Consider the following 22,614-nt stretch of genomic DNA (forward strand, 5'->3'; position numbering starts at 1 on the left):
GAGGTGCAGTGATTGAATTGTTTTTCCTTCTTTGGGTAGTTTTTGGCACTTGCTTCTTGTACTGTTCTGCGTATACCTGCCTGTACGCGGGATGTGGGCGTTTATTTCTTTGAGATGGTAAGGGGGGGCATGGTAACGTCATTTGGACAGTGCGGCGGCGCCCTTCTTTTTTTTTGGCTGGCCTGGGGCTTGGGGGCTTGTTATGAGGCCCTGTAGGCTGCAGTTTCTTGCTTAATTTGTGAGTCTAGCTTGATGTGACGTATATGGGATTTTGAAATGGCCGGCTCAAGGCTTGGAGTGAAGCAGGCTACTTGTCTACCGGTGGAGAGGAAGGGGAATCCGTATGGGGTCTGTCAACGTTGTACGGCTCCAAGACAGCCGTATCTTCTGAACTGTGGAATGCCCAATCAATTGATAGACTGTGATTTTACAAACACAGAGAATTATAGGGTGGGATGGAATGTGACGTTACAAGCCCAGCAAGTGTAGCTATGAGCCTATCAGCCTATTCTCTTACAATAACTTACCCGAGAAATGGACTGAAAACCGCAATAAAATCTATTCAAGTAGAAATTCACTCAGTATTACGCTCTCATACTACATCAGACCCATCTGTCATGACAGACAACTAAATAAGGCAAAAAAAAAGGGTTGAGTCTGAAAGACAGTCAGCACACTCACCGGCCATCCAAACACCAAAGTAATACACAGCAATCACTATCAGCGCTTACAGCTAATGTGACGTGTCTGTCTACTTTTCTTCGCATTGAAGACTTAATTCGGCAAGTACGTAACCGCGATGCAAGGGCAAGCGTTAACTCAGAGTGGGGAGGGGGCCTAATGGTCAGCACCGGTCTACAAGCGACAACAAAATCCACCCCCTGTAAGGCCTTCGTGTATGTATGTGTGTCACGATGGATTGCATAGCATGCCACACAGGTTCAGCCTGACGCAACTAGTTCGGTCTCGCCATGAAACCTGATCACGCTGCGATTCGGATGGTCGATGACAGAGCGGTAACTCGGTATCCCGCCTCAGGCTAGGTGATGCTCGATTTCAAATGCGTTCTCGTCTTCTTATCGGAGCAAGTGGCGATCCGATCTGGAGGGAGGAACTCGATGAACAAGTTGCTCATAACACTGCAACTCTTCAGCATGGCCAGACAAGCTGGACACGTGTTCAACGTACAGATCGATGTGAAACTGGGCCCTGTGACGTTAAATTCTGTTACAGTAAGTCAAGCGTGACTGTAACATTGTCGACTCCGCTCAGGTAAGCCTGCATCCATTCAAGCTGGGCACTTACGCCCCGTCCTGCTTCTGCTTCTATCCAAAGACGCAAGCGCAGATGATCAATACAGATATGCATATTCTTAGCAAAGTGAGACAAACTGTGGGTATCAAAGCAAAAGTAAGGAAGAAAAAAACCCTTGCTTGATCAGTTGCTCCGGGCTCCACTGTCGTTGGATCATCGTATAAGCAAATCGAGGAAGTACCGAGTTGGCATCTCTGCTTCTCCAAATCCGAAACACTGAGGATGTAAGCTGAGTGTACATGCACACTCAACACATGTATTGGTTTAGAGACAGGACAAGGTTATCGAGACCGGTATCTTATGTTCAAGCGGAGCAGCTAGTCTTCTGACTTTACTATGAAGCCGAAAAGGGACTCTTTCTCCCTCGTGCGGCATGAAGGAGACCCGAAAAGAGCTCTTATCGGTCTGGCCCCTCATCAGCATCAAAGTTTGTCATAGCCTGTTGGATGACAAAACTGCGTGCGGAAAGTTTCATCTGTACTTTAGTCGCCAGGCAGCACAGCCCATCAGCTCACCTCTCTATACGGGATACCGCCGGAAAAGGCCAACTTTGTTGCATGTTCCAATTATGGGGCGCCGTAGTCATTGGTATTCGCCATCGCCAAAGACTCAAAGAATGAAAAAAGCGCCTTGTTCGAATGGGGATGAAGCAGGACAGCTTGCATTGGACAAAGTCATCTTCCGAAGCGCCATCTACACAGTAGTGCGCTCAACGCACCCACCACCGCCGCCGCCGCAAGCCCACTTGGTGATTGTGTGCCGTGTTTCTTGGCAATCCTTCTCTACCTGACGCCCGACAATGAGTGAGTTGCAGCAACGAAAGCCAGCCACTCTCACAAACAAGCATACCAAGCGAAAGCAGGGCCAAAATGGCCCCCGAATAACCGGGACCAACGAGCGCCAAGGCGTGGTTGGAGGTCAGACGGCGTGCTCTGGTTGTAGCCATCGTGCTTGGGGCTAACCTTGCTGCACGTCAAGTGTAAGCCGCAGTAATCACAGGCAGCCGTGCTTGGATACTGGTACACGGGATTGGCGATCTCGCAAGGAATACCATTGCTTGTGTAGATATGTAATCATCACAGCACGGTGATTTCCTTGCAGCTGCCACACACATAAGCAACCAACTCTAACAATGTTACACTCAGCGACATGTATGCATTCTCACGAGGCAGCCGAGCAGATTTTCATCCGGCAGACTGAGACATGACTTGTTGAGGAAGCGTGGGAAGATTGCGAAAACGGTGACAGAAATGGAAAAAGCAAAAATTGCTATCGCTGATTGGATGAGTTGGGCATTTCTTGCATATGCAGAGTGAGTTGTAGCATCAGGCCAGGTCGGATTGATATTATGTCGCCTCGCCCTAAGCGTAGTCCAATTACTCTCCAGTGCGATGGCGTTGGGGGATGCGCGCGTGCGTAGAGTACGAGCAGATGAGCATCGTCGAGAGATAGTACTGAGAGCATAGCGTCAGGGTATGCACGTTTTTACGAGAATGGATGGATGAAACCAAGAGAGCGATACTGGCTGCTCATGATTGGTCCAGGCCACCCGATAGCGTGTGGAGAGCTGGTCGGCCTTGGGAATGCCGGACCCAGACCATTGGCGGAGATTTTGCAGACTGCGCGCTTGTCCACCAATATGGATGCACGAACAGCCGAGAAGGATTTGGCTGTCGCCTCGATGACCGACAGCCAAGCGACTACTACATGTTTGGGCGAATAGCGTTTCACCTGTGCATGTTATTTTGTTGACAGATATTGTGTCAGCGCCCGGTCGACTGCGCACCTGGGCACCCCATCTAGATGCAACTCATCAGGTGTTCTTTCGACCCATGATGGAACAAAACTTGCATGGGCGAGTCAGAAATGGCCGTCTTCTGGCTGGACCGTCCGGAAGTGGGCAAAAGACTCGGCAACGGCAGTCAACTGGTGACCAAAGCGGATTATCCTCCGACGACAGCAAAATATCGTACAACGGTGTACCCTGTGTACATCATCGATCAGTGGCGCACTTGCCAGACGGGAAGGCTTTTGCGGGCGTTTAGCTTAGCGGGCATAATAAGTGGTGCGTCCTGGTTCAGGCAAAGAACAAGGTGGCTGGCAAAGATCAGCGAGATCCTGGGTGCGGAGTTGAGATGATGGCGTCCGCCACACAGACGTATGGTTGAGGGTATGCCTTTGATGCAGGTACAGTCTTAGCAGACCGGATGCGATGCCGGCACATACAAAGCTTGGGCTTGTATGTATTCACGGCATGGCCGTGACTCCAACATGAACGTAATGGGCACGTACGCAGCTTTTGCTCGGGGAAATCAGCACGCGTGCGGCGAGTTTTTGCCGGCAATGGGGGGGGGAAGGGAGAGCGAGGCCAGGCTGAGCCGGACGAGCTGCGCGGCAGTGGAAGCATGCTGCCACTCGGTCCAGGATAGAGAAGGGATTGAAACTAGCGCTCGTGAGCGGGCTGACCAAGACTAGTAATCATATCATGGCCGTGTTGGAAGCGTTCCAGAGCGGTTAGAAGCGACAAAACAAGTATGCAGGTTGATGGGAGCTGGCCTAAACGTAGTTTGACACAGGTCAAGTTGGGTAGAGCAGGGGGAGGCGAGGCGAACCCGAGCCCTAGCCCTAGTCGCGAATTGGTAGCGGAAATCTTGAGGCCCAAACCTTGGGTTGTTTTCTTTCGGCTGCATCACGCAGGAGACGAAGCTATTGAGTCCAGAGCTGGAAACTTTAGTAACGTGGGGGGTACAGGACGTCATTTCACAGCGACTCAGTCACGCAAGCAGGTAATTGTCAACACGCCGGCCAGTCTGACTGGTGCAATATACTCCCTTGGCTGGTGTGACCCGTGACGAGGCCGCGGCCGTGAACACAACAAGCAACAAGACACATAATGTATACACACGCGCGTTCGCAGTGAGAATGGTAATGGTGACGACAGGCTGTGTATAAGCAACGAGGCCCTGGAGTCGTTCTTTGAGGAGGCTGCAGACGGCTTGAAAAGAAGCGCACTGGTGAAGCCCAGCGCGTTGGCTGCCATGACTGTGCTGAGGCGGGTGGGCTTGCGGGCGGTGGGAGAGGAGGTGCGGCTCACAACGTGGCCGCCGCAGCCTTCGGATACGGACTGGATGCGACGCGAGAGCGAGAGCGGTTTTGCTTCTGGCAATTCAGGCAGTGCGTCAACGGAGATCCAGGGGGGCGGTTAGGGCGTCGTGGGCGTCATGGGCACAGGCAGGCGTCTTCGGCTAGAGGAACAAGACTCCGGACCTGGGATGGGTGGACTTGGCGGTGACGGGGAAGGGGGGCCAGCTGGTTACGCTAGAGCCAGACACTGAGTTGGGTCTTGCAACCCGCGTGTTATCAAGGGCTAGAGAGATGTGGGGCCACGGGCACCCCGAACGCCTGAGACGCTTGTGCAGAGAGATCGGTAGGGTAGAACGGGCGGGACCTTTAGCGTAGCCAGCTCGGCGGGGGAAGCCGTTGATCTGGCTTGACGGGTGGCCGATTAGGGGGGAGGGGGAGGCCGTCACGTCGGGAGGCATGGTGGATGGAGCGAGGGAGGGGTGAGCGATGTGACGAGCTGGCGGCGCCGTGTGAAAGCAAAATGCCTACTGTACTAGCTGGTGGCCTTGAAAACAGTCGAGCGAGCAGTCATTTAGATGGGGCGGGCAAGGCTGGTGACAGGCGGGCGGATGATGACATGACGATGTGTAGTAGTGGGGTTCGGATTTGTCCAGGGCGTAGGGGGAGGGAGGGGGCACTGGCTGCCTGGCTGCCTGGCTGGAGCGAGTGCGAGAGCGTGCAGCTGCGTCGATAGTACACACTCTACTGTACTCGCACTCGTAACTGTACTTGCTCTGCAGCAGGTGCAAACAAGCACAAGCGCGTTGGAGCAGCCAAGCGAGACGATGCGTTGAAAGGTTGCCGGCGCGCTCAAAGGCTCCAGGCCCCCGTCCAGCCATCAAGAGCGTTGCAGGTGGGAGAGGGAGGGTGAGGGTGTGTGTGTGTGTGTGTTGGTACAGCCGATCAAGCGAATCAGGAAACCTTCTCCGGTTTCGCTTATCCGCGTATGTGATTGGCTGGGTAGCTCCAGGATTAGACCCAACCTCGCATCCCCATCACAGTGACAAAACACGCTGAGAGATGAAAGGGAGCATGCCGTCTTGCGTGCGATGCGATGCGCTGCGCAGCCCTGGACATGTGTTGTTTTCTTTTTTACCTTTTTTGCAACACTCGGCTGCACCGCCCCTGTCGATATCCGGCATCCCCAGCATAGGCAGAGACAGACATGGGCGGGGGTGGGTGGTGGGATATAGTAAGTACGTGTGTTTGTTCATTTATACACGGGCAACTGTGTACGTACATAATCGTATGTATGTATAGTAAGTACTATACGTACTTGGACAGTGGCAGGGCTTGACCACGTTGTGACGACGCCCACACGGCAACCCGACAGCGTACGAGGAGCCGGACAAGGCCCGCGGCTACGCCATCTGTGTGCGCTTGGCCCTGCAGCACGCCTGAGCTAGTCGTCGCAGCGGCTGCCCCAAAACAATGGTCTGTGGCATCAGCCTTCCAGCGCCAGCACGGGGCCTGCCATTATCCAGACGAACCCAGAGTCGGATCGACCGCGGAGTCGTCCCCGGTTCCTTGTTCTTCTCTTGTTCCGCCAGCTGGTCAAACCAGGCCGCCGGGAAAGGCCCTTTGGCAAGGCGGGCGGCACCCACTGCACCCAGCCTTGATTTGACGTGACTGCACAGCACAAGGACAAAGTGACATGTATATGCATGCTTCCACCACCACCACCATTACCGCTGCTATTACCACCACCACCAACAGTATTGCAGGTGGGTACAAGACCAGCAGTGACAGCAGCCATGTGTGTGTGTGCCTGCGCAGTCTGTCGCGCGCTGTTGGCTGGACCGGCACCAATCCCATCACAGGCCCCCCAGGCGACGGCAGCAGACGCGCGCAAAAACAATGGGCCGGAAACGTATAGCCAATGCACCTCCACGTGGAAAGGCGCCCGTCTAGGAAGAATGTACGACGGCAGTGGGCTGCGAGTGGTGAGGGACGAGATTGAGGCGGGCAGGGACCCAGGCCGCTGCTTATTCCACCTTGCCCTTTGCAGGCGCACACGTGCCCTAAGCAATATACCACTTCGCCTAATTTTAGACCGTCACCCACTTTGCTGCTCCGCCCAATGGCTTCGCTCTCGACGCCATCACCAGCCTTCCGCAATGACGCTCCGACCCTCATGCAATGGCTCCGCAATTCATGTCTTTTCCTACTATCCCTACCCTATAGCCTACAGGGAACGGGTATCGCGTCGATCGGCTGCTTGGCATCCATACACCCACCCCCCATCTTACCTCGAAACACACATGCTCAAGCGTCTTCGGCAGCCCACCACTGCAATCATGTGCAGCTGGCCGTCATGCTCCTTCTCGGCTAGCGCTGGGCCCGTTTTCCACAGCGCCATCTCGTCAGCTAACATGAGAAAGCGGTAAAAGCACGGCCGCAGCTCTGGTCGCCGAACTGGACCACCCGCAGGGATGTCTATCCTCCAGCTGCACTTTGTTTCTCGCTCGCTCGCCAGACACGCACACACACACGCGGGCACACCCATAGCCACCGGAGTTGACGCTGAGCCCTGGGAAATGTGATTGTGCAGCGCGTCATGGATGGCCGACGTCTGCTGCTGCTGCTACTCTACGCACTGAAGCACTCCTGTCCACTCGCCTAGCGCTCCCATGCCCCCCATCTGCACATCACGACGATCGCTCTGGCCAAGTCTGGTAGCACTGCTAGCTAACGGCCATTGGCCCTTCACAAACGGTGGGCTTGAGCAAAGGGGGGAAGGGTTGTTGTAGAGTTTTGGCTTTGTCTCTCTGACCACCCCTCCGGGCGCTCCTTGGGCCAGACCGCGTCCGTGCGCCATCAGGCTCTCCCAGGTCCCCTTGGCGCCAGTCCCGACGCACATTACACTCGCTCTGGGGGTGCTCCTGACCCTTGGTACTTGGGGGAGGGGGCAGACAAAAGCACTCCGCCGTGTGTCTGTCTCTTGTCGTGCCGCAAGCCTGGGTCAGGAGAGCCGCATGTCCACCCAAATCTGTCCACTCGCGCCACCCGCCCGTCGTCTTGTGCCAGCATCAAACAATCCCCCCCTCACGCCCATCCGCCTCCCCCCGGCAATATGCGCTGCCCATCATAGTGACCATCATCCAGCAGCATCATCATCAATATTAGTGAACGTGCTGACAGCGAACGTCCATTCGCTCTGCGGTCCGGCGCAAGCCATGAGCTCGCCCACTTTGCTGGTCCAAGCCGTCCCGCAAGCCAGCAGGACTTACTCCGACAGATGGTCTGCCGACAGGGTCTGGCTATGGTAGGTGCTTTCACCCCCCTGGTCATGCATTGCTGTGTGCGGCCCCATGTTCGTCTAGCTCTCTAAATTGAGTCTGAACGGTGTGGGTTTATTATTCATTCGTCGCATTGCTTCTGCCGTGCCTCGTTTGCATTGCCTTATTGTGACAAAGTGCGTCTGTGAGTAGCGCTCCCGCACCCTCACCTGAGGCTGGCTTTTGGGCTGATTCTTCATCTCCCATCCCGATCCAGATCATCCTCAAAAGGCTTGGACGGTCCCTATCGCCTGGTTGAGCCCTTGATAGTGCAAAAGCCCCAGCGCGCCAGTCAGCCACGCGAGCCCACCAACCCTGACAACCCTAGCCTGCCGTACATATACGTAAAGACCCAGCGCTCTCCACTCGCTCGCGGTAACAAAGCCTTCTTAGTCCACCCAGGTTCCAGCCTTCTCCGCCATCGCTCCTTCCTAGGGCGCCCAGGTCTTGAGCTTAACAAGGAGTGATCGCCACTCCACACGCCTCCAACTCCACCATTACCACCACCACCACTGCCAAACACTTGACGAGGCTCACCTTTGCTCCCCGCCAAACCATCACTAAATCACCCCTCCCCAACGCACAACACAGCCACTTTGCAACGCCTCCGTAAAGTACGCTGATTGTGACTACCTCTTGTCGTCTCCATCCTCATCTGGAATCACACGCCTCCATCCACAGCCTTGGGTCCAAGTACCAACGGAGAACACAGAGCCAATCCGGAGCATTCCCCAATCAGTGTCGGACTATAACACCAGTACAGTCAGAGCACATGAGCCACTGTCGTTGAACCCAAAACCCTCATACACAGATACTGTGTGACAGCCTACGTAGCACTACATCTGCGCAACCAGGAAATCGGGCCCTACCGAACACTTCGTGTTAGACATCAACCACAGTTCCACGAGAATCTGCTTTTGCTCTCTTGTACGCCCTCACTCCTCGACCTGAGACGACGAGCAGCACTAACAAGTCGCAGCGACTGAGACTTGGTCAAATTCTTTACGGCCAGACGTGCGTACCTTGGTATTACCGTTTGCCTCAATCAGCGCAGGTACCATTGCTCGGACCAGTCGTTAGCCCTCGGACACATCGACAGACTAGCAACCGGCGCACACCATTGCCATTCTACAGACCGACAGGACATTTGTGTACTTTAGAGGGTTCTTTCTACAAGTCCCTTTTTCCTTCACTCCCTGCCTATCATCAGCTCTTTGTTCCCCTTGGACTTGAGCCCCCCTCCAGCTTTCACCACTACGCCCTTGAACTTCAAGCTGTCTGTTACCCTTTGTGGACTCGCAGCTTTTACGTGGTCCGTATTGGTCTAATCCTGACCACTACACCACTCAGTCATTTGTAGCGTCGCCGCTGCAATATCCTCCAAGTTCTCCTCCATCCGAAGCAGGTAGGTCAACAAGACCTACCCGGAACACAACCGCCAACGTGGCTGCTGCCGTGGCTCATCCGTCTTCCATGCATCCTGGGTCTGACCCAATGGGTGCACCTCCTAGCTTTGCAGCGCGGAGACCTCACGCCCAGCAACTCGGCAGTTTTGAGCTGCCACCGCCACCGATGCACAAATATCCTTTCAGCAACACTGTTACTGCTTCACAGTCGCAGCAGTCTCCAGTCACTATTGCCAGCGTTGGCAACCTCCTGACTCCACCAAACACTAATCACAGTGACGTAATAAGCTCAACTGGAGTTTCAGCAGCTGGCTCACAATATTCCACAACAATGGCCTATTCCAACGGCCAGTACATCTACTCTCCGCCTGCGCAAGCATCCGCTGCGCAGTATGGCTATCAGACTGCGCATCACCAGCAGAACCAATACGGACAAGCCCGAGGAGGTATGTTCGCTCCGTCGCGTGGTGAGGGCCAGCTCGGACGACAGGACTCACTAGGCAAAGGGCTGAATCCGCCACCATATGAAATGACCCAGCAACTTCCACCTTTTACGCCTTCGTCCAACGGATCAAGCATGCCTTCCATCTCTACACAGCATCACCACCATCAGCAGATGATGGGTAATCAAACCCCCGTCTCCTCTTCTGGACCACAGCAGTCGCCCGCTCTCAGCCAGGACTCGTTCAGGCCACCTCAGCCCCCAACCCCTACTTACAGCTACCATAACTCAGGAACACCGCAACACTCAAACTTTCCCTACTCGACTGGACCATCGCCAACCTTGAGTCAGCAGCAAAGCCCCATCAGCGCTGGTGGTTCGATGCAGCGCATGTCGCCAGCTGTGTCGCAGGGCCCGATCCCATCGATCCCATCCAACAACCCAGCGCACTCTCCTTATCAATACCAGCAAAGGCCATCTTTGCAGTATGGAGGAGGACAGGCGCCTGTCTTTTCCAATGTTCAGAACCCTGCCGGAGGCCTTGCGCTTGTTGGACACCCCGGCATGATGTCTGGCTTCAACAGTGGACACGCTGCGCAGATGCCACACTTCCTGGGACATCCCCAGCACCAACCACCAACTGCCAACGATCGTCCATTCAAGTGTGATCAGTGCCCACAGAGCTTCAACAGGAATCACGATCTGAAGCGTCACAAGAGGATACATCTTGCGGTCAAGCCTTTCCCTTGCAACCACTGTGATAAGAGTTTTTCTAGGAAAGATGCGCTCAAGGTATGTTTTTTTCTTCTCCATGTACTATCTATCGTGTATGTAAACAGACTGCTAACGCATTCGTACAGAGACACATCCTCGTCAAAGGCTGTGGAAAAGTTGTCGGCGAAAACGACACCAAGCGCGAAAGTCACTCTCCACGGGCAGAAGATCTGAAATCCCACTCATAATCCGTCTCGCGGTTCACAGCTTCTTCCCAGAAGCCCCTTTCGGCCCCTTTACTTCACTTCTATTGTATTATCTACACCCTCTTATACGGAATTCTCCTCCAAGGTTTCGGTGCATACCTCTTGTAGGGAGCACCGTTACTACGGCTGAGCAAAGCATTCTGGTCACGACTTGTCATGGTATTCATGTTATTTTTTTTACGGGAGATTTACACCCTTGAGACATGTATGGGAGTTTTACATGTCTTTTTCTCTTATGCGCGTTCTTCTCCCTTGTTTATGTTACGTCTACTTGATTTCACTTTTTCCTTCCATCTCTGTCTTTGTCTGGAGCGCGTATACCTCTTGGTCATTTTGGATGTTTCTCGGTCTTGGGTCGGATCAGACTCTGTATCTATCAGGTATACCATGTATGCAGCGGGGGAAGTATGTGTTTGTGTCTGCTCGATTTGCGTTTTCCATAGCCAGTCGCTGCGTGTTTTGTTCTGTTTTGGGCTTTGTACGAATGAGGAAGGTTTCCTGACGGAGTGGGACGCGCGTCTGAGGAAGGTTCACATCTCCCATATTGGGCTGTAATGTTTTGCAAAAAAAAAAGGGATAGGAATATACGCCCCACTGCTTTTTTGTTCGCATCGCAAGCAACATCATCCTGTCATGTTTCTTCTACAGTGCATATATACATGTGTATCAGCGGCGCAAGCAACAAATGAATTTCCAAATGCATAATTTTCCGATATACAGCCATCTCCATGTTGATTATGTCCATGTATGCAGTGGATTACCTTGCACCGTGCGTATGTGCTCACGTTTACGATAGGCATGGCAGAGGGCTAGAGTAAGCGTGGAGCTGTAGCAGGTGGGTGGGGCTGGGGTATATCACTACATGCAATATTTCCCTAATAAAGTCGACTCCGCATGTTAATCAAACCTTCTCTTACCTGTTTGCTTGTGCCCAGGACCGGCCCGGTTGTACAGCGCACCCATGAACCCGGGCAAGGAATGGAGATCGCGACGGCATGTCCCGCGCATTAAGTTGGGGGAGGGAGCGATCTGCGGGTCGAGCTCCAGATCCATTTTTGACTTGACTTCATGTCATGTCAGCAATACGCGCAACCACGTGCCATTATGCTTTTGGTGTATGTTTTTCGTACAGAAATAGATTTTTTTTAAAGTTCTGCGATTGCTAGACATGCATGTAAGACTACTGCTATCGCAAGGGTTGGTGTAGAAGCTACAGCTCGCTTTCTTAGCCTACACGGCACAGTCTTATGCACCCATGGTAGGCAAGGTGAAAGGTAAATGCTCTCATCCTCAATATTGTGATTTTACAACGAAAACATTCCGATTTGTCCAACCAAGTAAACTATTCTCCCCGTTTTATTTTTAGACTACGAGCAATGCTTGCTATCCATCGCTCCAGATTTGTGCCATATCCACTGCTTCTTGAATACACTATTATGCATCTACCACGCGCTCTTGCCTATGACGGTTGCAACTGCCTACAACTCGTCTCGACGCGAGCCCTGCCGCGACAGCGTTTGCATTCGGTCACGCTTCCATCAGGGTCCGTCTGTGCACCAATTCCCCCTCCTACCACTCGTGATACTTCCACACCAACCCTTGTATAACCGCCTCACCGTATGCATCCAACTACTTGTTAGCTTTTTTGTTTGGGAGAAGTTGCAGTCTCAATTGGCAGTGCAGACCTACCCACTCCTCCCTTACTCACCAGTGTACCACCTTGCTGGCTCTCGACTGTCCAACGCGTTCAGTGTCACTGACAACAGTAAACAAACACAAGAGCATCCCGCTCATGGCACTTGCCTAGCCCCACCAAGCACAGCCAATTTGTTTACCACAACACTGACTACTGGTTTCTTTGGCGTTTGCACTCATACCACACGCTCTTTGTACACATCTTAGAAAGCCTAATTAGCAGCCTACTCGTCTGGTAGAATCGCTACTGCAGCACTACTCGAGGGCAGCGCCTTGACAACTGCATTCACTAGCCCAAGAACATGGACTCCGCATTCCATGGCCGTCCACCGTCTCGCCGCCGCGTCCTTGGAGACGTCACAAACTGCGTTAACGAGGGTCTATACAGCCAGCAACGCGATGAAAAGCAGGTCGATAGAGACAAACCAGTCTCTGCACCCCAGCAGATCCCTCAAAAAGATTCGGTAGTCGCAAATGCTTCACTTGCAGTTCGCAACGAGCTGGGTTCTCCAGAAAACAAGCGTCTCTCAGCCGTTCAAGCCCGCGAAGGCCGTCCTCCAAACCCCAAGCGTGATTCGGAAATTTCCAACACAAGCACTAATGCTTCCAGCTCAAACCGCCGTCTCAAGACACACATAGGCCCGTGGCAGCTGGGTAGAACTATCGGTCGAGGCGGCTGCTCACGCGTACGGCTTGTCAGGCACTCTGGAACTGGTCAATACGGTGCTGCAAAAATCATCTCCAAGGCTACAGCAGAGAAAGTCCGGGCGTTAAGTTTGGCCAATCTTATCCAGAGTGCCGAGAAGGACCCAACTCTATGCCATGACGGCAAGGTGATCCCGTTTGGGTTGGAACGTGAGATTTGTATCATGAAGTTGTTGGATCACCCAAACATTGTCCGCCTGTTTGATATCTGGGAGAACCGTGATGAGCTGTAAGTTTCATTGATTACTCAATTTGAGACCATTTTCTGACAAGTATCAGCTATCTCATCATGGAGTTTGTAGAAGGCGGCGAGCTTTTCGCCTACATTCAAGAACAGGGCGGTTTGATCGAAATACATGCTGTCCATGTTTTCCGCCAGATCATCGCAGCTTTGACCTACTGCCATCGAATCAACATTCATCACCGCGATCTCAAGCCCGAGAATATTTTGTTGGACAGAGACACTATGACAGTCAAGCTGGTTGACTTCGGCATGGCTGCCTTACAACCGGTTGGAAAGAAGCTCACCACACCTTGTGGCAGCCCGCATTATGCCGCCCCAGAAGTCATCAGGACTACATCCTACGATGGCGCAAAGGCAGATGTCTGGAGCTGTGGTGTCATCCTATTTGTTCTGCTTACCGGTGCACCCCCCTTCAATTACTCAGGTGATGACCGCGACATGAAGCATCTATTTCGCGATATCGCACAGGCTAAGTATGTCATGCCTGACAATATCTCTAAAGAAGCTCAGGATCTCATCAGGAAGATCTTGGTGCCCGACCCCAAGCGCCGCATATCACTTGAAGAAATCTGGAATCATCCTTTCCTGCGCAAGTACCAACAAGAGCTGAACTTTTTGGGAGACAATGCTCACCTCGATAATTGGACTGGCCCTTCTCCTGTCATAGCTGAGTGGACGGCACTAGACCGGGCCACTATTAATCGCGACATTCTGAGATATCTGCGTACGCTGTGGCATAGCGAGAAGGAAGAGAACCTGATTCAAAAGTTGATCAGTTCAGAGTAAGTAATCTCTGTCATATTGTTGTGTTACCCTTTCACTGACAAAAATCTCAGACCAAACCAGGAAAAGTTCTTTTACGCTGCTCTTTGCAAGTACCATGCCGACCAATTAGAAAATTATCAGCCAAGCTCGGAGTATGCTGTTACTCATTCAAACAGCGATCATCACCATAATATACGTCATGCACCTACACCCTTGGATATTGCAGAGCTTCCATTGAAGCGTAACAAGCGCTCCCAGTCCGCCTACTCGATTCTCAATAACGAGCATCTTTACTCAAAGCATAGCCTCTATGAGACTCCAGCCTCCGAAGCGAGCTACGATCCTTACCGAGCCTCGAGGCAGCCTATAATACCCGGTCCAGAAGATATTCCTCTCAGCCAGCATGTTACTGTACATCGCGGACGTGGCGGCAGCCGCAGTGAAAAGCCACGTCCCACTACAGCTCTGGGACACCGGAACGGCAGCTCATTACGCATTCAGGCTCTGCGAAATAGATCTAAACGTAGTCATGCGACATCGCGCAGTTCTTCGAGCCGAAGTAGCCTGTCTTACCGCGCCTTTTCTGTCCAGAGGCATTCGATGTCACGGTCATCACTCATGAGCTCCCAATGGCCCAGCAGTCCGCCTGTTGTTTCTCGCCCTAGCGGTATAGGCAAGCGCGGTGTGAGCTTCTCGCATCTGCGCGATCGTCGGTTGTCGGCTGCTACTGGTAGTAGTTGGCAGACTGAGATTGGATCTTGTACCGGTTACATGGCTCATAGACCTCACACCTCTATTGGATCGTATGGATCAGCCATGAGGACTAGCACTATCCGTTCGAACCCCAGATCAAAGGCTTTTGCTGGTACAGATACTCCACGTCTCAAGGTGTATAAGCGGGAAAGCCCAACCAAATACATTCAGGGTGAGGTTCGGAAGGTCAGTATGGAGCTGGGCAAGGTCATGGAAGAGGCTTTCAATCGATCATCTGTCGGTTCAAGTGTCTACTCAGGCGCATATACGTATAACGATGCTTCAAATTATGACAGCCCTCTGACATCTTTACCAAACACGCAGAATCTGGGCGGCAGCATACTCGCCACTCCCCCAGCTGCTAAATGGTTGTCCCGAGAGCGACCTCTTCCACCTACACCAGCTGAAACACCAAACACCTTCGTTCAGCGAAAGCTCGCAGAGACCCGTGCGGAAATCGCCCGAAGGATTATGGAGGATGAGACCACTGAACGTTACCACAACCTCCTTGAGAATCTCGATCGCCTGATGATGCCTACAGCGATTGGAGGCAAGCGTATTGCTTCGGCTCCCACGAAGTCTCCTGAACATGGACCACTACATGTGATCCCAGAAGAGGCGAAGATTGACAGTGGAGGTGGGCTAGGGAATCCTGTTGTTCATCACCGGGTTTTCACTGATCCTGTTAGATCTCAGGGTTACCGTGTTGCACCAGACCAGCAGCAGACGATTCGCATTGTTAACGGATCGCCTAATCGTGTGGCGCCTCTAAACATCCGTAAGAAAAGTGGGGCAAGCCTTGATTCAAAGAAAGCTACCAAAGAGGTGACTGTTGAGCCATTGTCTGTGCTGAATAGCAACTCTACAGTTCGTCTATACCAAGACGTGCAGCATGATCTGCCTGCAGCAAGACTCAACAAAGATGTCTCTGTGCCTGCAAAGCAACATCCTGTGATCCGGAAAAAGAAGTCATGGTTTCGGCGAAACAACGATGAAAAGAACAAGGATCATGATGACGAGGAAAACCAAGTCACGAAGCAACCAAATGGGCTACTCCAGGTCCCTGAGGCATGGCACGGCCTTGATGATCGCACCAAAAAGAGCCCTGTGCCATTAGCGAATGGCGGTCATCCAAAGCATAATCAGAAGCAATCGGATGGAAGCAATGGGAGCGAGTTTCCTATACGCCATGACAACTCTAAACCTTCAAAGGGCGATGGCACAGCTCGCAAAGGTTTCCTTGCATTGTTCGGAAAGAAGTTTAAGAATGGCAAAGGAAATTACCCGATGGAGCTAGGAGGTAAGTGAATAAAGGGTGTTGAGGTCCTCATACCTACTGACATTGCTTCAGAAATCAACTTTAGCTCCTCTTCTATCTCGTCGAACTTCGATCTGGGGCCCGACCGCAATAAGGATGTAGTTCGTATCGCCCCTCCTGAGATGCAGATGAACTGGCTATCGCGCTTCCTGCATATCAAACCTGCTAGCAAAACCTTGTGCCTGCAAGTCGGTCGTGGCAAGGTTCGACAGGACTTGGTTCGTCTGCTGCGCGACTGGCAGCGCTTTGGCATTCAGGACGTGGCGTTGGATCGCAAGTCCAATTCCATCAGTGCGCGCGTTGATAGAAATAACCGTAAGTGCAGCCCGTCATCGCAAGCATGTTTTGTATTCTGTGGGTGGCGTCTTCAAAACCGGCGGTTTGACATTGAAGTTTTGAGGGTGAAGCAGACACTGCAACGTAATGCCACTTTTCATTTTCTCATTGCTATACGAGGCCTGAAGCTAACAAATATACATAGACTTGAAGATCAAGCCGGTTTCCTTTGTCATTGAACTCTTTGTCGTACTCGAACACGGGCGCCGCGCCAATCTCTGCCTTGCGCGCTTCACCCAGACGCGCGGAGCAGCATCCAGCTTCCGCAAAGTCGTCGATATTATCGAGGACATCTGTCGTGCTCGCTCCATGCTAGTCGAAGACGAACAAAAGAAAGCCACGATGATGGAGGTCTTGGATTAGGATGCCAAGATGGAGGCATGGGATGATGCAGGCTGTTTGGATACCAGATGGCATACGTCTTACCCACGGGCCTCGGGAGCTGTGCGTTGACATCGCTCATACCTTTGGTATCTTACAGCAGTGTGTTATGACTTGTATACGCAGATTTTGTGCTGTACTGGATATCGACGGACCATGTTGCATGCTTGCACACGATATCCGACCAAAAGTTGCACGAAATCGCGATGTGTCTGAATGCCTTCGTTACGATTGTGTGGCATCAGTAGGTAGACTTGGTTTCTCCATGTCTACTCGATTTTTGTTTCCCACCAAGCGCGTTGTTCATACGCAACACCCGGTATAGTAGCGGGCACTTAATACAGTAATGTCTTTTTGTACTGCGTTAGCTACAAATCGTTTTGATTCTTGATTCTTTCTTCTTTTTTTTTCGACGATGTTACGAAATAGCTATATTGAACTTTAATGATAATGAGACATTGACGAGATGTGAACAGTGTATCAAGTAAGAAGTGAAGTGATTGTACAATTCGATTGGCATTTAGGTATCACCCCCTGGTGGATGCCAGTGGTGCATGGAAGCTTTGATGGAATATACAACAACCATCTGCGTTCCCCCTCCCTTGGGGCATACTCACGAGTCGTGTCGGCAGCATTCGTATTTTTCGTAAGGACATGGTATTTGTATTTTGCCCTACGGCGCCCAGACGCTTCAATATATGAATGGGACAGTGTCTGGTAGTAGTAAACACCGATTCCAGAAGCAAAAAAACAGGGTCAGCCATGAAGAGTGCCATTTCCATTCATTCCATTTTTCCGCAGGTTTATCGGAAACAGAGATTCAGAGAGTAAAGGGAAACACCGAGTCATTCCGAAAAACCAGCCATAACCCAGACTATGCACGCCGTACCAATTTCCCCGCTTCAGCTTAACGAGTCCTTGCCTGCACCTTTGGTGCGGCACCCTTGGCACCCTGCTTGCTGACCTTGGCGGCGTTGCCTCGTGCGGACGCAGCGGCGTTCTTGGCCTTCTCAGCCTTCTTTGCTGACTCGGCGGCGGCCTTCTTCTCCTTGCCCTCCTTGACGGCGGCGCTGCGAGCAGCGGCACGGGCCTCGGGACGTTGGCTGCGGCGCTCCTTGATCACATCGAGAGAGGCACCGACGATGGCACGCTGGTGCTTGACTGTGCGGCGGGTACGCTTCTTGGCGACTTCCTGTTGTGGTGATGGTGGTTAGCATAGTTCGTAATTGCATGGTGATGTTGTATAGACTCCAGGGGGGACAACGACAACACGACAACATCAAACACCAGTGATGCTCCCTATCCCCTGTACATCTTCCGCCAGTTTAAACTGATGTCATCCTTCACTGCCTTCCAGGATACACGTCCCAAGATCGAATATGCATATGAAAATGGGCGGCGACTAACCTCAGAGATACCCTTCTTGTGCGCCCTTCGGTAGAGAGTGGTCCAGTGAATCTTGCGAGGGTTCTTGCGCTGGAGGAAAAGGGACTCGCTCTTGCCGTTCTGGAAGCGGAAGATCTTGCTGTCACCACGGATGTAAAGCTTGCCCTGTATATGCCATCAGCCAATGCCCGACCCATTATGGTATCCCCATCATCCCCCTCCGCCAGATGTTCGCTTTGTTGCGGCGCGATGGCGGAATGTCGACCTCTGGCGGCGGCGGACGGCGGGACACGGGAGCGGCATTGTAACGCACCTTGCCCGGGTAGATCTTTTGACCGCTGAAGGAATCGTCGTAGGTACGCATGTTGGCGGTGTTGGCGTGATACCTGTGTGTTAGTCGTGGGGTTGTCGTCGGTCGCGAATTGTGTGCAATATTGGAGTTGGGACCTGTGGGCGAGCGAGCTGTCTAGTCCGGAAGCGGTTAAAACCTTGGCGCACCGCCACTGTGGCTGGTCCACAATACCATCATCACATGTGCAGCCGCAACACAGGTAGTAATTATTTCATTTACATTGTGGAAGATGTAGATTTTTGCATTTACTTCAAAATATTCAATCAAATGGTGGGGTATAAAACTGACAACTCTATCTCTGCATCCCGCTGTGCCCAATCCTCAAAATGCGCTGAGACCATACACTCTCCTCGGTCAACGTTGAAGCCCTCGTTTCCATTCAACAACTCAATGACTTCATTCCACTGGGCGCTATTCAGCCCGTCGCATTCATCGATCAGATGATTCAGCTCATTGAATAGTGCTTGAGTACGCCTTTCTTCATCATTTAAGGACCCGCCTTTCCAAGGTTCATCATCATATGTATCTTCGTCCACCTCTCGCTCCTCTGACCACTCCTCTGGCGAACATTCATAGCTCGGGATTTTTGGCGAAAGACTTGGGGTGATGCTTGAAGTTATGCTGTTTTGGATATCTTGGCTCGAGTTCAGGCTCTCCATATCGTCATCCGCAAATTTATCCATGGTGTACAGGTTGCTCAGTGTCTGAATGAGCAATCTCAAGGGTGGTTTCGATGTATCGAATGACGGTTTTGTGCTCGAAATTGTGGCATATGATTGAGAAGCCAGTTGCGACACATTGTTGCAAACTGCGCGGACGACAACCGGTATCGCCCAAGGAAGCTCGAGGAGCTCGGAGAGAACAAAAAGAAATAACTGTGTTGATTCCGGCCGAGAAAATCCAATTGTGAAGGCGGACTCCTTGTACATGGCATCAAGTGTTCCAGAAAGCTTATCTACTCTCCTGTCAGGATGCGAGTAAGATGCTGCTGGTACAAATAGACTTACCGAAGGCAGAAGTAAAGCTAAAGTAGCTCAACAGCGCCAGCAATTGTCCTTCAAACCCATGGAGCCCACCTGCATACAAAAAAGCAATGACGCCACCAATGATCTTGTGTTTCAAGTGACTGCTCGCAATGGACGTGGCTAGTAACGATAGGATGGCGGTGAAGGGGCCAAGTGGGAGAAACGACACGATTGGTCCGGCTAGTACCACACCTGCAGCAGTAACAGCTGTCTTCGCAGCCTTTGTAGCATTTTTGATTGGCAACCGCCTGGTCATCAGACCTACTTTACTGATGACTGCATTTTTCCACTCGTCCCGACGACGCGCTTTCTTTTTTGGTTGTTTCATGATTGTGAGTGCGTTGTTCGCTGGAATATTGGACTTGCAACTTGCGGTACTGGTAAGAAACGATCACGGGAATGGTCAGAGGACCGAAGTAGCATGGTTGGGTAAGATGTTTTGACTGGGCAACCCTGGATTGGAAGCGGTGAATATGAAATACACAAAACGAATGGTGAGGTCTCGACCCTCACCGCTAATGCCAGCCTTATCCGTGAAGTGATTGAGCGATACAACAGCTGCTCTGGCATACTCGCGTTTCGTGTAGGCTTTGGGAGGTCGAACCAATCCTTTCAAGTTGGCGAAAACTCCGTAGAGGTTAGTGGGGTAGGGCTGCCAAGAAAGCTCGCTGGTTGCTGTTGTGACGTAGGGAAACTTCCATGCCGACCTGACTGCTGGTGAGTCATGCAACTGCAATAGTGATCTCCTTTACTTTTTGAGCAAACAACATGTTGACCAGATTCATTTTATTCTGCTATCGCAATCCCAACTGAGGACTGGGAGCCAATCTCAAGCAGCAATTAAGATTTACATCCGAATCGCCTGCATCAGTATAGTTTCTGCTCTGCGCAGATGACCAGTCGAACTAACGTCCTTGAGTATACATAGCCGGGAGCTCATGACATCACTATACGTACTTTTGGCTCTGGTACAATTTACCTATTTTTGTCCAGGCCGAGTGCTAGAGACGAGAGAATGTGAGGCGAATGGTACACTAGAATAAGCGAGCCTCGATCGCCTTCGGCCGGGGTCCTCGGGCTTGAACGTTACAGCATCACTTTCATATCAAGCATTTAACTGGCCCCAAAGTATAGATAGCATTCCCACGATCGTAAATTAATTGAGTCTACTTAGTAGGGCCTATAAACATGTGCGCGTCACCGCTACGCCAAAAGTGCCATGCTATATCCTAAAGGAAGATACAGCACGGCGTTGCAAACACAAGAAACCCTAGTCAGGTTTCGTGATTCCGCTATCCTGCTTATCATAATATCGGTATCCAGATCTCCTACGAGTTGCTTCCCGCCACAGCCGCACACTACATGTCATGTGTCAAGAACATGAATCGCTAGCTTGCTGTCAGCCTCTCCCGAGATACGGCGTCATGGTAGCAACATCATCGTGTTGACTATACTGACGAGCCTTCTTTCCCTTTCTTCACCAACCAGTTTGGGGCTTCAAGGGCTTCAAAGCCAATCTTGCCTAAGCTTTCACATGTCAGGAATGAGAAGGCATCCCAAAGAGCCTAAATTAGTTTCTCGATGTGATAAATAAGAGATCAGAAGGCCTGATTGCAGCATACGAATCAAGTCCATTCCTCAAGAGTACACAGCAAGTAAAGCATCATAAAATTAATCCACAAATGGACATCGCTTATGCTCAACCGAGTGAATCGATCCTCAGTATTACCAATTACAACCAGACCATTTTCGGCCCTTCTATTCTAGTATATCACAACAAAAATCATGTTCCCAAAAGATCCATCTTTCGACCTTACCAAAAGTTTTTAACTTCCAAACTAACCCCAGGATATATATATCTCCCCCAAAAGCAACTTCACCAAAAGGATACAAGAAGAAGAGAAAGAAAAAAAAGAAGCGCTTTCATCACCAATTCCACCACTTTTTTTAAGCCTTGGATGAAGCACCAAGACCCTCAACACCCGCAAACGCAGCACTGAGATCCTGCTCTACGCTTCCACCGCTAACACCGACACCGCCAATCAGCCTTCCATTGAGGTAAATGGGAAGACCGCCACCAAAGACAATAAGACCTCCGTTGCTGTTCTCGGCGCTGTAAAGCGGGGCGCCGGGCTGAACGGCAGCGTAGAGGTCTCCGCTGGTGAGGCCGTTGAAGAGAACGGCAGTGCGAGCCTTCTTTTGGCTGATGTCGATAGAGCCGAGGTATGCGTTGTCCATGCGGTGGAAGGCGACGAGCATGCCGGCTGGGTCGACAATGGCAATGTTCTCTGGGATTTGGAGCGCGGTGGCGTTTGCGACGGCGGCTTTGATGACGGTCTGGGCTTGGTCGGCCGAGATGACGAAGCGCTGGGCAGGCGTGCTGCCAATGCCGTTTGTGTTGTTCATCTGGGCGAGAGGTGGTGCTGGGCCTGGTGCTGGGCCGGGACCTGGTTGTGCGGATGCAAGGGCCGATAGAGAGGCAATGCTGGCGATGGTGGAGAGGAAATGCATGGTTGGTAGTGTGTGGATTGGAAATATAGAGGGTACAAGAAGGAGGATCGTTTGTCGATCAAAGAGAATTTAAGTTTCTGGGGATGAGTAGGTTTGTAGTATGTAAACTGGGGGTTCCCTAAAGAAGAAAGTGGTGTGCAGATATGCTTTCGATGATCAATCGTAGTTCCAGATGATCGCTTTTCTCTTGCCATGCAGACTGCAGTCTCAGTTTACTTTATACCATGGGACATGCGGAGGGCCTGGCCATACCGAGTGCTAAAAAGTCTTGTCTCGACCAAGTCCTAACGTCCGCACCTGGTCAAACCCCCTAATGTTCTCCCGTTCGTCTAGCTAACTGGCACCCGCCCCGACTAACTCCATAGCCCGCTGACCCTTGTACCTAGCGGTGGCCACTCACAATCTCTTCGCCAGGAGGGACATTTGCCGGATTCGCCAGACCTGCATCATCAGCGACTCAGCCTTGGGCTAGGTGTATGGAGGTATCCTTCTGCCTTGTGGGCGTTCTCCAAGTCACCGACTACTCAAACACGCCTCAATACCTACGAGGCTTTGCGGTCCCACATTAATGACAATTCAGGCCACCTGGCGTAGGAAAGC

At 51.9% G+C, this 22,614-nt stretch overlaps 9 protein-coding genes across 9 annotated transcripts; 3 read left to right on the forward strand and 6 right to left on the reverse strand.

The window, feature by feature from the left end:
• Positions 1-2,113: 2,113 nt before the first annotated feature.
• On the forward strand, positions 2,114-2,521 carry COCVIDRAFT_24204 (hypothetical protein; the record flags this gene model as incomplete). Its single annotated transcript, XM_014703970.1, has 2 exons — positions 2,114-2,231; positions 2,460-2,521. 2 exons carry the CDS (start codon positions 2,114-2,116, stop codon positions 2,519-2,521), a joined length of 180 nt encoding a protein of 59 aa, XP_014559456.1.
• Positions 2,522-5,881: 3,360 nt separating this feature from the next.
• On the reverse strand, positions 5,882-6,539 carry COCVIDRAFT_35291 (hypothetical protein; the record flags this gene model as incomplete). Its single annotated transcript, XM_014704033.1, has 2 exons — positions 5,882-6,371; positions 6,502-6,539. 2 exons carry the CDS (start codon positions 6,537-6,539, stop codon positions 5,882-5,884), a joined length of 528 nt encoding a protein of 175 aa, XP_014559519.1.
• Positions 6,540-7,141: 602 nt separating this feature from the next.
• COCVIDRAFT_49423 (hypothetical protein) lies at positions 7,142-7,312 on the reverse strand (the record flags this gene model as incomplete). The annotated part of the gene is made up of 1 exon (XM_014704034.1): positions 7,142-7,312. A coding segment is annotated over one exon (171 nt), but the record flags the coding sequence as incomplete, so codon positions are not given.
• Positions 7,313-9,188: 1,876 nt separating this feature from the next.
• COCVIDRAFT_24205 (hypothetical protein) lies at positions 9,189-10,525 on the forward strand (the record flags this gene model as incomplete). The annotated part of the gene is made up of 2 exons (XM_014703971.1): positions 9,189-10,355; positions 10,424-10,525. The coding sequence occupies 2 exons, from the start codon at positions 9,189-9,191 to the stop codon at positions 10,523-10,525; spliced, it is 1,269 nt and encodes a 422-aa protein (XP_014559457.1).
• Positions 10,526-12,540: 2,015 nt separating this feature from the next.
• On the forward strand, positions 12,541-16,722 carry COCVIDRAFT_35293 (hypothetical protein; the record flags this gene model as incomplete). Its single annotated transcript, XM_014704035.1, has 5 exons — positions 12,541-13,172; positions 13,223-13,969; positions 14,024-16,005; positions 16,057-16,338; positions 16,505-16,722. 5 exons carry the CDS (start codon positions 12,541-12,543, stop codon positions 16,720-16,722), a joined length of 3,861 nt encoding a protein of 1,286 aa, XP_014559521.1.
• A 925-nt stretch (positions 16,723-17,647) lies between these two features.
• COCVIDRAFT_91799 (hypothetical protein) lies at positions 17,648-18,490 on the reverse strand (the record flags this gene model as incomplete). Its single annotated transcript, XM_014704036.1, has 3 exons — positions 17,648-17,932; positions 18,148-18,291; positions 18,440-18,490. 3 exons carry the CDS (start codon positions 18,488-18,490, stop codon positions 17,648-17,650), a joined length of 480 nt encoding a protein of 159 aa, XP_014559522.1.
• A 251-nt stretch (positions 18,491-18,741) lies between these two features.
• On the reverse strand, positions 18,742-19,831 carry COCVIDRAFT_35295 (hypothetical protein; the record flags this gene model as incomplete). Its single annotated transcript, XM_014704037.1, has 2 exons — positions 18,742-19,433; positions 19,486-19,831. 2 exons carry the CDS (start codon positions 19,829-19,831, stop codon positions 18,742-18,744), a joined length of 1,038 nt encoding a protein of 345 aa, XP_014559523.1.
• A 75-nt stretch (positions 19,832-19,906) lies between these two features.
• Positions 19,907-20,173, reverse strand: COCVIDRAFT_91820 (hypothetical protein; the record flags this gene model as incomplete). Its single annotated transcript, XM_014704038.1, has 1 exon — positions 19,907-20,173. A coding segment is annotated over one exon (267 nt), but the record flags the coding sequence as incomplete, so codon positions are not given.
• Positions 20,174-21,450: 1,277 nt separating this feature from the next.
• COCVIDRAFT_91493 (hypothetical protein) lies at positions 21,451-21,909 on the reverse strand (the record flags this gene model as incomplete). Its single annotated transcript, XM_014704039.1, has 1 exon — positions 21,451-21,909. The coding sequence occupies one exon, from the start codon at positions 21,907-21,909 to the stop codon at positions 21,451-21,453; it is 459 nt and encodes a 152-aa protein (XP_014559525.1).
• Between the last annotated feature and the right edge of the window lie 705 nt (positions 21,910-22,614).

Source organism: Bipolaris victoriae, assembly GCF_000527765.1.
Source record: "Bipolaris victoriae FI3 unplaced genomic scaffold scaffold_18, whole genome shotgun sequence".
NCBI classification, from domain to species: domain Eukaryota; kingdom Fungi; phylum Ascomycota; class Dothideomycetes; order Pleosporales; family Pleosporaceae; genus Bipolaris; species Bipolaris victoriae.